Source organism: Cheilinus undulatus, linkage group 5 (genome assembly GCF_018320785.1).
Source record: "Cheilinus undulatus linkage group 5, ASM1832078v1, whole genome shotgun sequence".
NCBI classification, from domain to species: domain Eukaryota; kingdom Metazoa; phylum Chordata; class Actinopteri; order Labriformes; family Labridae; genus Cheilinus; species Cheilinus undulatus.
In genome coordinates this window covers 52,801,742-52,815,366 of record NC_054869.1, presented here as the reverse complement: position 1 = coordinate 52,815,366, position 13,625 = coordinate 52,801,742, and the positions used below count along the sequence as shown (strand labels likewise).

The window sequence follows — 13,625 nt, the reverse complement described above, 5'->3', positions numbered from 1 at the left end:
ACAACCACAGCAGCAGGTTCATGTTTAATGTTAACAACCACAGCAGCAGGTTCATGTTTAATGTTCACAACCACAGCAGCAGGTTCATGTTTAATGTTCACAACCACAGCAGCAGGTTCATGTTTAATGTTCACAACCACAGCAGCAGGTTCATGTTTAATGTTGATAACCACAGCAGCAGGTTCATGTTTAATGTTCACAACCACAGCAGCAGGTTCATGTTCAATGTTCACAACCACAGCAGCAGGTTCATGTATAATGTTGATAACCACAGCAGCAGGTTCGTGTTTAATGTTAACAACCACAGCAGCAGGTTCATGTTTAATGTTCACAACCACAGCATCAGGTTCATGTTTAATGTTCACAACCACAGCATCAGGTTCATGTTTAATGTTAACAACCACAGCAGCAGGTTCATGTTTAATGTTAACAACCACAGCAGCAGGTTCATGTTTAATGTTAACAACCACAGCAGCAGGATCATGTTTAATGTTCACAACCACAGCAGCAGGTTCATGTTTAATGTTAACAACCACAGCAGCAGGTTCATGTTTAATGTTAACAACCACAGCAGCAGGTTCATGTTTAATGTTCACAACCACAGCAGCAGGTTCATGTTTAATGTTCACAACCACAGCAGCAGGTTCATGTTTAATGTTCACAACCACAGCAGCAGGTTCATGTTTTAATGTTCACAACCACAGCAGCAGGTTCATGTTTAATGTTCACAACCACAGCAGCAGGTTCATGTTTAATGTTCACAACCACAGCAGCAGGTTCATGTTTAATGTTCACAACCACAGCAGCAGGTTCATGTTTAATGTTCACAACCACAGCATCAGGTTCATGTTTAATGTTCACAACCACAGCAGCAGGTTCATGTTTAATGTTCACAACCACAGCAGCAGGTTCATGTTTAATGTTAACAACCACAGCAGCAGGTTCATGTTTAATGTTCACAACCACAGCATCAGGTTCATGTTTAATGTTCACAACCACAGCATCAGGTTCATGTTTAATGTTCACAACCACAGCAGCAGGTTCATGTTTAATGTTCACAACCACAGCAGCAGGTTCATGTTTAATGTTAACAACCACAGCAGCAGGTTCATGTTTAATGTTAACAACCACAGCAGCAGGTTCATGTTTAATGTTCACAACCACAGCAGCAGGTTCATGTTTAATGTTCACAACCACAGCAGCAGGTTCATGTTTAATGTTCACAACCACAGCAGCAGGTTCATGTTTAATGTTAACAACCACAGCAGCAGGTTCATGTTTAATGTTCACAACCACAGCATCAGGTTCATGTTTAATGTTCACAACCACAGCATCAGGTTCATGTTTAATGTTCACAACCACAGCAGCAGGTTCATGTTTAATGTTCACAACCACAGCAGCAGGTTCGTGTTTTAATGTTCACAACCACAGCAGCAGGTTCATGTTTAATGTTCACAACCACAGCAGCAGGTTCGTGTTTTAATGTTCACAACCGCAGCAGCAGGTTCATGTTTAATGTTCACAACCACAGCAGCAGGTTCGTGTTTTAATGTCAGGAGTAAAGAGGACAAAAATGATAGAAGTGACTTTGAACTTGTTTAAATCTTTAAAACACACCATAACAGGAAAGGGTTTAGAGGGTGAACTGTTAAGATAAATGAGCCTCCTGGTAAAACATTTGAATGAATTCTTCATTTTTGTAACTTTGCAAAGCAGATGGATACGCCCGTTTCCTTGATTCTCACTGGTGAATCCATCTTGCAACGCTCCCGTCTGCACCGTTGGTTAGAAAGTGACAGGACCAATCAGCGACAAGGGGCAGTACTTTCAGGTGCAGCAGAGTCGTGGCGTAAACAAGCAGCAGCAAGAGCTGGTGCAGTTATGGAAGAAGAGATTGGCGTGGATGCTGCTAAAGCGCCAGTTTTATCAGAACTTGACGACATTTCTTTGTTAAAAGAAGAACAAAGAACAGCAGTGAGTTGTTTTCTTTCAACAACCACAAAAGTCGAGTACTGACACGTCTATAGTTGCCATGTTTCATTATTCCTCAGTAGCTGGGCACGCGCAGCTCGATAGCAGCTACGTCGTGTTTTGTTGCTCTGATTGGCCTGTAGAGATGTGACAGACAGAACGTTCATCCAATCACACTCCGAGTTTTTTTCAAAGCCTCTGCCTTTTCCTAAATGATTCCTATTGAAGCTTTCCCAGATGGATGTGTGAAACTAATCTATCTGCCGTGTCAGGTTAGAATTTTTGCCTATAGCGCTGTGAAACAACATTTTATGTCCTTTCTGATTTCATACTTTCTGCATATTTGTCACACTTTAAAGTTTCAGATCATCAAACTAATTCTAATATTAGTCAAAGATAACCTGAGTAAATACAAAAGTCAGTTTTTGAATGATGATTTAGTTTATTAAGGGAAAAAAATCCATCCAGACCTACCTGGCCCTGTGTGGAAAAGTCATTCCCCCCTTTTTAAATCATGATTTAACTGTGATTAACCACATTTTTTATAAAGCTGAGTTCAGATTGACTATCCATACTCAGACCTGATTACTGTCAGACCTGCTAAATGAGTAAAACCCTTAAATAGAACCTGTCTGACAGTGAAGTAGGCTAAAAGATCTCCAACACATCATGGAACGTCTAAAGAAACTCAAGAACAGATGAGAAACAAAGTCACTGACATCTATCAGTCTTTCAGAGGCTTTGGGACTCCAGCCAACCACACTGAGAGCCATTATCCACAAATGGAGAAAACTGTGAACAGTGATGTACCTTCCCAGACTCCAAGAGAACATGGATGACTCATCCAGGAGGTCCCAGAAAAACCCAGAACAACATCCAAAGACCTGCAGGCCTCACTGACTCAGTTAAGGTCAGAGTTCATGACTCAACAATCAGAAAGAGACTGGGCAACAACGGCATCATGGGAGAGTTCATAGTGCATAGGCTCGTCTCACATTTGACTAAAAACATCCTGATTATCCCCGAGACTTCTGGGAAAATGTTCTCTAGACTCACCAGACTAAAGTGACGCTCACTGGAAGGAGTGTGTCCCGCTACATCTGGAGTCAAACTAACACAGCATTTCATCAAACCATGAACCATGAATTCATGACCTCAAGCTGAAGACCACTGGGGTTATGGAGCAGGACCATGATCCCAAACACACCAGCAAGTCCACCTCTGAATGGACTAAAAAGTAGATGAAGGTTCGTGAGTGGTCTAGTCAAAGTCTGGACTTAGATCTGAATGAGCTGCTGTGGCAGGACCTTAAACATGAAAACCCTCCAATGTGGCTGAAGCAAAACTACTCTCTAAAGAAGAATGGGACAACATTCCTCCACAATGGTGAGAAAGACTCACTGACAGTTATCACAAACACCAAAGTTGGAACAACCAGCTGTTAAGGTTAGGGGTAATGACTTTTCCACATAGGACCAGGTAGGATTGGATGGATTTACCCTTAATAAATAAAATCATCATTTAAAAACTGACTTTTGTATTTACTCAGGTTATCTTTGTCTAATATTAGAATTATTTGATGATCTGAAACATTTAAGTTAAGCTGTGATATCCATATTTTATATTTAACCTGAAAAATTAACCACTCTTATCAATGGAACAAGTCTCTTTTTATTGTTTGTGTAGTATATAGCCTTCTTATAAATGTAAATCTATTTTGTTAAAAAGATAAATGAATAAATCTGGTTAATAATGGAAAAAAATGGTAGAAAAGGTGGTGAAATTGGATCTTAAAAGTGTCAGAAATGGGTTACAGTGCCAAAAATGGGCATAAATAGTGGTAAAGGGGAAATAAAAAATAGCTAAAAAGGCTTTAAATTGGAAAAAATAGGTGGAAATCTGGTGAAATGGGAAGAAAAATCTATATAAACTGGCAAAAAACTGTCAACTGAGAAATAAAAAATGGTCAGAATTGGCAGAAATTGGTCAAATTGGGAAAAATGGTCATATCAGATAGTGAAATGTTAAAATGGGAAAAATTGGGCATAAAAAGTAGTAAAATGAGGTTAATAGTGGCAATAATGGGTCAACATTAAGCTTATGTGGCAAGAATTGGTTCAGAAGTGGCAAAAACAGGCAGAAAAAAAGTGGTGGAAAGGGTTTAAAATGGCAAAAATAAGTTTTAAATGGCAAGAATGTGTTTAAAAATTTGTGGGGAAAAAAATGATGAAAACTGGTTAAAGTTTAGCTAAATTGGTGAGAAGTGGCAAAATGTGGTAAAATTTGATCATACAAGTAGCAGAAATGGGTTAGAAGTGGCAAAAAAAAAATAAGAGTGGCAAAATATAACCAAAACAAGGCAAAAATCAGCATAAATAGTGGTAAAAGGGAATTAAAAAGTGGCTGAAAAGGCTTTAAATGGGCTAAAATGACTGGAAATCTGGTGAAATGGGAAAAAAACATATAAACTGGCAAAATAGTGCCAACTGAGAAATAAAAATAAGCAGATATTGGCAGAAATTGGTCAAACTGGCAAAAATGGTTATATCAGATAGTGAAATGTGGTTAAAAATGGAAAGATTTTGCATAAAAAGTGGTAAAATGGGGTTAATAGAGGCAATAATGGGTCAACAGAGGCAGCATTAAGCTTATGTGGCAAGAATTGGTTCAGAAGTGGCAAAAACAGGCAGAAAAAAGTGGGGGAAAGGATTTTAAATGGTGAAAAAATAAGTGTTAAATGGTAAAAATGTGTTAAAAATTTGTGGGGAAAAAAATGATGAAACTGGTTAAAATTTGGCTCAATTGGTGTGAAGTGGCAACAGAGGAATTTGAAAAATATTCTTAGTTTTTTTTAGGGAACCTGGAGACCCCCTCTTAGTGTCTCACGACCCCTAAGGGGGTCCCGACCCCCAGGTTGAGAACCCCTGCTGTAGAGTATAGAAGTATTAGTACTAGATGTTGTTGCATCGGCTGCAGACGGTGTCTTATGTTTTGTTTCGTGCTGCGTCACGTTTCCTGATTTGCATACAACTCTAAACAAAGACAGTAAATATGTGAGAAGGCTCATGATTCACTGTCCAAGACCTTCAAAGACTTAAAACCACTCTGCATTAGTTCTAGTTTTCACCGTCTGACTGGACTCTGTTTATCAGAGCTACAGAAAATAATCCACTGACCCAGGTCTCAGAGACCCTGAGTGGGCTCAGTGACAGCACTGAAGGCATGAGCAGCACACAAACACAATGCAGCCTCTCATGACCCTGCAGCCATCCCACTCTCTTCTAGGTGTCACATAGACCAGGACTGTACAGCAGAGAGAGTCCTGACAGGAGGACGCTTGGTCACGTCACAGAAACATAAGGTCATAGTGCACACTGACGATTTCAGCCAATCACACAGGAGAAATAACATTTCCTCTAAAATAAGCGTAAACTATCATCAGCCTCTAGTCTGACTGGTTAGTAACCCAGCGAGGCCTCGACCTCTACAGCGTACATTAAACATGACTGTGTGGTCGGAATAATGAGCAGGAATGTATGGAGCGACCAGAGAGTCTTTGCAAGGCATGAATAAACTTTTTATGACATTTCATAAGATCCTGACAAACTTCCCTGAGTTTATGAGAAACTCCTTGTACAGTCGAGTTTTTTTAAATTGTCTGACCCACCTTCAGTGAAAGTTTTACTTGAACTTAAAAACCTGACGTCACTTTCCCTGCGTCCTAAATACTACAGCTACTAGAGGCCCCAGTATAATTTCACTATAAATGAGGGAGAAAAATAAATGTGAACTTTGATGATAAAATCGTCCATGAAGCTGTCACCTAAGCTTTCTGCTGTGATTGGTCGTCAGGAGCCGTTTGAGGACGGTCTAGCCAATGGAGAGGAGCCGTCAGCAGCAGAGGAGGCGGCGGCGTTGGCGGCGAAGGAGGGGAAAGGAGGGACGGTCAAGTTTGGCTGGGTCAAAGGAGTCTTGGTGAGTTTAAAGACCCTGTAGAGTGAAAATGAATCTGTATTTAGGTTTGTTGTATGACAGGTCACTGTGTCATGAACCCCTAAATCTAATTTTAGTCAACTAAAACATCTCCAAGTTTATGAAATTAAGCTTCAAAATCATGAAAAATGAGTCAGTAAAATCTGCTCCAGGATGGTGTGGGTGTGTCTGTTGGATGAGCTGAAGCCACGCCCACTCAGGAGAACTATGATCCTCTCAGATTTAAAAATGTTTCAATCTGAATGTTGACCTGATGATCAGAGCGCAGCTGCCTGGCTCTGTGCCAGAAGAGGACAAAGTCTGTTTCCGGCTCAAATCTCTGTTCTGATGCTTTAAATCAGGGATGTCAAACCCAAGGCCCGGGGGCCAAATCTGGACCCTGAAACAGTTATACCCAGTCCACCAGATCATATGATATCTTCATTAGAACTGGTCCACCAGTATGAGGTCTGCAGATTTCCTCCAGTATAAAAATGTAAACTAACCTTGATGATTTATAATATCCTTGTTGAGTCATAAAAATTTGAAAAAGTAAACAGTAAAAATAATTTGATAAAAAGTCAGGAATGTGGGAAAGAAATTTGTGTTTTCTCTTTATTTTCAATTTTGCATTTCACAGTTATGACTAAAACTTATGGTTTTGACTTTTTATTTCATATTTTAACCTTTTAGATTTATAATTTTAAATTCTAAATACTAATTTGACCTTTAAAAGTCACGATGTTGCTATTATCTCATTTTTTCCCTTTGATACTCATGATTTTTAATTTTATCTCTGTTTTTTTTACCTTTTAAAATCAAGATTTTGACTTTTATCTCATGTATTGACCATTTTTAACTCCTAACTTTAACTTTGATCTAAATTTTTTGCCTTAAAAACGAATGATTTTTGAGTTTATTTCATATTTTACACTTGAAACTCATGATTTCGATGTTTACCTCATATTTTGACTGTTAAAAATCATGATCTTTAATTTGATCTCAGTTTTTTGACCTTTGAAAAATCATGATTTTGATTTTTATCTCATGTTTGACCTTTCTCAACATCTAACTCTAACTTTTATCTAAATTTTTACCTTAAAAACACGTGATTTTTGATGTTTTTTCATATTTTACATTTGAAACTCATGATTTCGATGTTTACCTCATATTTTGACTGTTAAAACTCATGATTTTTAATTTCATCTCAGTGTTTTGACCCTTTAAAATCATGATTTTTTACTTTTATCTCATAGTTTTCCTTTTAAAAACATTATTTTAACTTTAAATGTCATGTTTTTACCTTTTAACTTTATAAGTTTGACTTTTTATCTCAGATTTTGAGTTTTTAAATTATGTTTACCTTTTAATCGCAAATTCATTCATCATCAGTGCCAAGTTTTTAACCCCCATAATTCATTTCTGGTGAAAATAAGGTCGACATTTTATGGTTAAATATTGACCCTGGTAGGCTCTCAGGTTAGACCCAAGTTTTTGTGTCCCTGCTGTGATTGAGTTTGACACCCCTGCTTTGAATGATCCATAGACCACTGTGGCTGATAGATTTGGCAAATTTACCTCACAATGAACAAAAAAACAGCATTTAACAGCATTTAATTTTATATTGCAGTGTTAGAGGGGCGGGGTCATAGCCCACATATTGGCCCCGCCCACATTAAACCCAGCCAGATCTCAGAGTTTTCACGTTTACAGGGTCTTTAATGTTTGTTAGAAATGTCAGGGTAATCTGATTAGGTTTTATTCACCACAGGGAGGAAGACGGCCTGTTTTAGTTTTATTGATCAGATGGCAGGACTAAACAACCCTGTCGTTTCTGATGTTCCAGATCCGCTGTATGCTGAATATCTGGGGTGTGATGCTCTTCATCAGAATGTCCTGGATCGTTGGACAGGCTGGAATCGGTGGGTTTAAGACATTTTTCATCAGCAGCAGCACGATCTTTGGTTTGACTTGAGTAAATCCAAATAGACCCTCCTCCTCCTACCAGGGGCGTAGCTAGGGATTTTGGACCCCCAGAAAGAATATCACACAGGCCCCCCTTAACTGGCTAGCCAAGAACAAATGTTGCATCGTTTTTTACAAATATATTTTCATGTTAATGTATTTTTTAAGCTTAATTTCCCCATTTATGAGCAGTATTTTTACTGTGGATAAATTGAATTCACTTGCATTGTTTCCCAGCGCTGGGCTATACCATTTGGACATTTTTAAAGGAGGAGCCCCCCCCCCCAAGATTTTATTTTAGTCTATTTGATACAAATGTCAGTCTGTTGACCCATTCATTTTGTTTCTTTTGATTCAATGACAGTAATTACTAAGAAAAACATAGATAAAAACACACTTTTTATTGCAGGCTCCTCGAGGGCCCCTCCCTGCTGTGGTCCTGGGTAATCAGTACCCTTTTCCCCCCTGTGCTACGCCCCTGCTGCTGCCTTAAAGGCTCACATGCAGGCCTGAACTATGGATGCAGAGGCTCCTAAGGCACAAAAACCCTTAGAAGCCTAAAGATGTCCTCTGTTGTACAGGATTCACACTGAACAGCTGACTTTGGCCCCAAATGTGGACCTATCCTCTACTGAAATGTGAAAGTGGGTTTCACTGGTGTGACACAGTGAATAAACCTCAGCTCTTATGAGACCGAAAGATGTCAGGCTGTTGTCAGTCAGAGGAAGACCTTTCTGGTTCATGTAGCATTGCTTTAGGGTGCTTTCACACTAGGGGCCCAGTCCCGGATCCGAGTGCACTTGGGCCCAAAGTCGGGTTTGTTTTGGTAGGGGGAATGCAAACGAACCACGCCCTGGCACCGGGCCCAAGTCCACTAGGGGAGGTGGTCTCGGGCACATTTCAAGTGGACTCTGCCACAGTTCTGATGAGATGTGAATGCAACCGCACCTGGATACGGGACAGAGCGTTGTACCAGCTTTATGACTTCATCGTAAAAGCTAAACTTCTTTCCACAGCGTGGCAGTTTGTTCAGATTTTTCCTCAATAAAGGGCTGAAATCATCAGAATCCAGCCAATAAACGGTCTGTTGTGACTCACCTTACAGATTAACACAAGTTGGAGTCAGTGAGAGGAGGTGCAAAGGCAATAAAAGTCTCCTGTCACCTCAAAAACCGCTGTATCTGCACAGCGCCAGCCCATTTAATCCTCTGAGCTGTAGTAGATGTGCAGATATGAAGAGAGAAGTTGCTGGCATCTTAAAAAGTGATTTTAATCATCCATCTCGCTCAGGTCATGACCTGAGTGGTTGCCATGGTAGCTTCTTCTTCTTTCTCCTCCTTGGCGGGGTTGTAAACCAGCTATGTGCGTACCTCCACCTGCTGTTTCAGACTGAGTAAATACGCGAGTGGGCCTGGGTTCGGTTCGATGTTGCTAGTGTGAAAGCAAGCCAGCGGGGGAAGGGGGAGGAGGAATCGCGCTGCGGTCTTGATTCGAAAAAAGAGGAAAATAATGCTGTGATATTTAAGGTGTCTGTTTTTATTGTTTGTGTTCTAGGACTGACCATCGCCATCATTCTGATGGCCACGCTGGTCACCACCATCACCGGTCTGTCTACTTCAGCCATAGCTACCAACGGCTTCGTACGGGGAGGTGAGACCACATCTGGGAACCTGCTTTTATTCTGAAAAGCTCATTTGGTCTGATTTGTTTCACTCAGTGTTCATCAGTAACAGAGGGTTCAGGGTCGGTCAGTGGGGGCCGAGCGAGGAGGCTGAAACTTTAAGAGCGCACGTCTCCTGGACTAAAACAAAGACCCAGATATTCAGGGACGCCTTGGACGCTGGTGAGATTGTAGAAGTTGTGGAGCGGTTCACCTACCTTAGCAGAGTAATCCATCGGTCTGCTGACCGAGAGGCTGAGATCAACCGCAGCCTTGGACTTGCACATTACACATTATCTGAGCATGCAGATGAAAGTCAGAGTCTCTGGGTCCTCGGTCCTCCTGGTCTGACTATACTCTTGTGAGGTACCAGCTGGACTCCTTTGTCAAGGGTCAGCTGCTGGAAACGGGAGCGGCAGCTGTGCTTCTGCAGACACCTGGACCGTTTTCCTGAGCCTCATCCAGCCCACCACATGCTGGGTACCCTGGACCTGCTGGGTTGGACCAGACATCGGGGGACGCTTTCATGTTCATGATTATTAGGGGCATACAAGAGAGCGTTTTTGCTGAGATTTTTAAACACTGTAATTGTTGAAACATGCCATCACAAGAGCCACAATCTAAGTGGTGAAAGTGACTTAAAGGGGCAAAAAAGCTGTGAAAAGGTGGGAAAATGGGGTCAGAGTGGCATTTAATGGCAAAAGGCAGCTGAAATGGGTGAAAAATTGCAAAAACAGGATAAAAGTGGCTAAAACTCATAAAAAGGGCAAAAGTGTGATGCAAAAATAGTCAAAACGTGGTTAAAAGTTGTGGTAAAAATATGCTACAAGCAGCAGAAATGGATTAAAAGTGGCAAAAAATGGGGGAAAGGGGCAAAATAGGCACAGCATGGAAAAAAAATATGAGAAAAGTGGCAAATAAAGGTGCAACATCACAAAAAACTGAGTTACAGGTGGTCAAAAAACAGCAAAAAATGAGAGAAAAGTGACTAAAATGGGCAAAAAAAAGCTGTAAGAAGGTGGGAAAATGGTTGAAAAGTGGCTAAAAGAAGTTTTAAAAAATGGGCTTAAAGCAGCATAAATTGATTTAAAGTGGAAAAAAAATTTGCAAAGAAGGGCAATGGAAATATACAGAGAAAAAAAAATCAAGGTTGACAATTAAGTTTGACCATGAAATCTTCTGTATAAGTGTGAAACAAACTGATGTAACTTGCAATGGATAATTTCTGAAGTCCAAGTGTAAAAGAATAATATTTCAGATTAAGACATAAAAGAGCCACAAATCATCACAAAAGAGCCACACGTTGAGTATCACTTCACTGGGGCAACATGGGGGTCAATCCGCCCAGATATTCCTGTGAAATGAGACATTTCAGGATTAACTGGACCCTCGCTGACTGGAAAATCATCTACGGTTTGAAATCATAAATATCAAACATGTTCAATAGTTACGATAATAAATCCTGTTGCGTCTGGAGAACATAGAGGACAGCTGTGCAGGTAAAGTCTGGTTTGTGAAGTAGAACATAACAGTAGCCAATCAGGAAACAAGCTGACTGAAGGAGGAAGCACAACAAACACAGCCATGGCCATGCTATTAAAGCATAAATGTAGATAGACATCAGAAATGGAAGACAAAGTTGTTGGACATGTTGTAGTGTTTCTACGCGTCCAACAAACTACAATCTAACTGAAAAAGAGAGGAACTGGACTGAAATCACCACTAAAATGGATGTAGCAACTCCAGTTTGCACCATAAACGACAGGATGTGTCCCTGAAAACTGTACCTAGTCCTTAAACACTGCCACATAATAAAACACTAATACTGTGTATCTCTGCTGTCTAGGTGGAGCGTACTACCTGATCTCCAGGAGCCTGGGGCCAGAGTTTGGAGGCTCCATCGGCCTCATCTTCGCCTTCGCCAACGCGGTGGCTGTGGCGATGTACGTGGTGGGCTTTGCAGAGACGGTCGTAGAGATGCTCAACGTGAGAAATATTTCATTCGCACCATTCAAACATCTGTTTGTCCGTAGGGCTCTGATAGTGATTTTGATGCTTCTGTTTATGCTGCAGGATGTCGATGCTCTGATGACCGATGAGCTCAACGACATTCGTATTGTCGGGACTCTGACCGTCATCCTGCTGCTGGGGATCTCTGTGGCTGGGATGGAGTGGGAGGCTAAGGTAGGAATGTAAATGTATGTCATTGTAAAATAGGACCCCATACTCTTCACTCCTCACTGACTGATGTAGACAGAAATATATCCTGATGCTTTCAGGGAAGAATCCTGAGCCCCAGAGGATGAATTCCTCTGATTTGTTGATTCTATCTCCTGAACTTTTTGTAAAAACACCGATACATCATCAGGGGTGTACCTCAGGGCCATGGGTGTTTTGGATCTTAACATCAGACATTTTCTATTCCACCCTCCCTGAACGTTCGGTTTAGTTTGGCAGATAAACATTTCTTTGTGAAATGAGAGACCGTCTCTTCTTGGTTTGGCCGTTTATTGAGGTCAGACTACCAAAGTATAATTTATTTTGAAAGGGCATTTGGAAATCAAGTAAACGGCCAACTTAACTTGTTTTTCCAATTCTGGACACAAATCGAAAAACAAATAACAGCCGCCATTTTTCCTTTTTGGTTTTCTGAATTAAAACAGTAAAATGAGGAAACCAACTTAGAAAATGGTTGAATTTTGTTTGATGTCTTTTCCTGTTGTTGTTTTACATTAACAGCCAAATAGAAGTGAAAGGGGACGGTCATGTAGAACAACAAAAAGAAACAACATTAAACAAAATTCAACTGTTTTTCCGAGTTGATTTCCTCGTTTTACCGTTTTAATTAAAAAAAACAAAAAGGAAGAACACTACGGTAGCCACGAAAGGCCAAAAAGGTCAAACCTTAAAGGCACAGCTTCAATATACAGAACTGTTATGATGATAAATGCCCTTAGAGGGCAGCACACTTTCACCCGGGCCAACACCCTGGGTCGATCAGACCCAGACTTTTGTCCAGGCTACATCCACTGCCTCGTGGTACCCCCGTCTGACTTTAGACATTGGAAAGCCTTCCCCGCTGCTCCCAGGATGGCCCTGCTGGATTTCCTCTTCTGCAGCCTGCAAAGTCCGAAGACTGGAGAAGAGACATACGTGCAAAGCCCCTAAAACCCATTATTCAGGCTGGTATCAGTTACCAGGTCTGCATACTTGAATCTTTTCCACCCCTGAGCCTTCTCCCGCTGGTCTCCCCATCAGACGCTCAGCTCAGTCGAGAGTTAGACCCATGGACATCATGGATCCATGGTGTGGCAGCAGCTATGATATCAAGGAACCTAGGCTGACAGTCTCTCCTGACGAAAGCGGCTCCCTAGGGGTGTTGGGTTAAAGCTGTGGCTCCTTGCTGTTTGCTGTGCCTCGCTGCAGCGTAGATGGTCACCTAAAGCCAGAAGAAGTGGTTGTGGTACCTTTCCTCTACCAAGTTCCTCAGGCAGCTGCTGATATGTCCAGCTTGGCCTTTAGGTGGCAGATGGACGAGTCAACCAGGACCCGACTGTAGAGGTTGGTAGGACTTGGAAGGATGACACAGACTGGACCAAGAACTTAAAATCTTCGGCCTTCCAGGTCTGGAGATCTTGAGAGTGTATCAACCTTAAAGGTGGTTTGGACATTTATCCTCCTGTCAGGCTGACTTGCTACCCTGCACACCATCACATAAAGACGTGTTTATGAACAAATATCGACCAGACCCACAGAGCTACTGCATGGCTGTAGATTTGTCTTTTTGCTTTACTGATCTTTCCATGTGCAAGTTAAACTAAGTCCACATCCTGGTCTTTCCCTTGTCCTCTCTCTCTGTCTCGGTCCATCAGGCTCAGATCGTCCTCCTGGTGATCCTACTGTTAGCCATCGCTAACTACTTCATAGGAACCTTCATGCCGACAGAGAGCAAAGAGCCAAAGGGATTCTTCGGCTACAACAGTCAGTCTGCACACTCTTGCACTGGTTTTCTGTGGATTTGAGTAAAAATTGTTGCTGAATGGTATTAACTTTGGTT

At 41.3% G+C, this 13,625-nt stretch overlaps 1 protein-coding gene across 1 annotated transcript in view; it reads left to right on the top strand.

Moving 5' to 3' along the window:
* LOC121510067 (solute carrier family 12 member 2) overlaps nt 1-13,625 on the top strand; it is a 34,580-nt gene that overhangs the window by 2,220 nt on the left and 18,735 nt on the right. The window contains exons 2-7 of the mRNA XM_041787958.1: nt 5,824-5,946; nt 7,790-7,865; nt 9,463-9,558; nt 11,415-11,554; nt 11,642-11,752; nt 13,441-13,549. Coding sequence (XP_041643892.1) covers nt 5,824-5,946; nt 7,790-7,865; nt 9,463-9,558; nt 11,415-11,554; nt 11,642-11,752; nt 13,441-13,549 — 655 coding nt within the window. The remainder of the gene's footprint in view (nt 1-5,823; nt 5,947-7,789; nt 7,866-9,462; nt 9,559-11,414; nt 11,555-11,641; nt 11,753-13,440; nt 13,550-13,625) is intronic.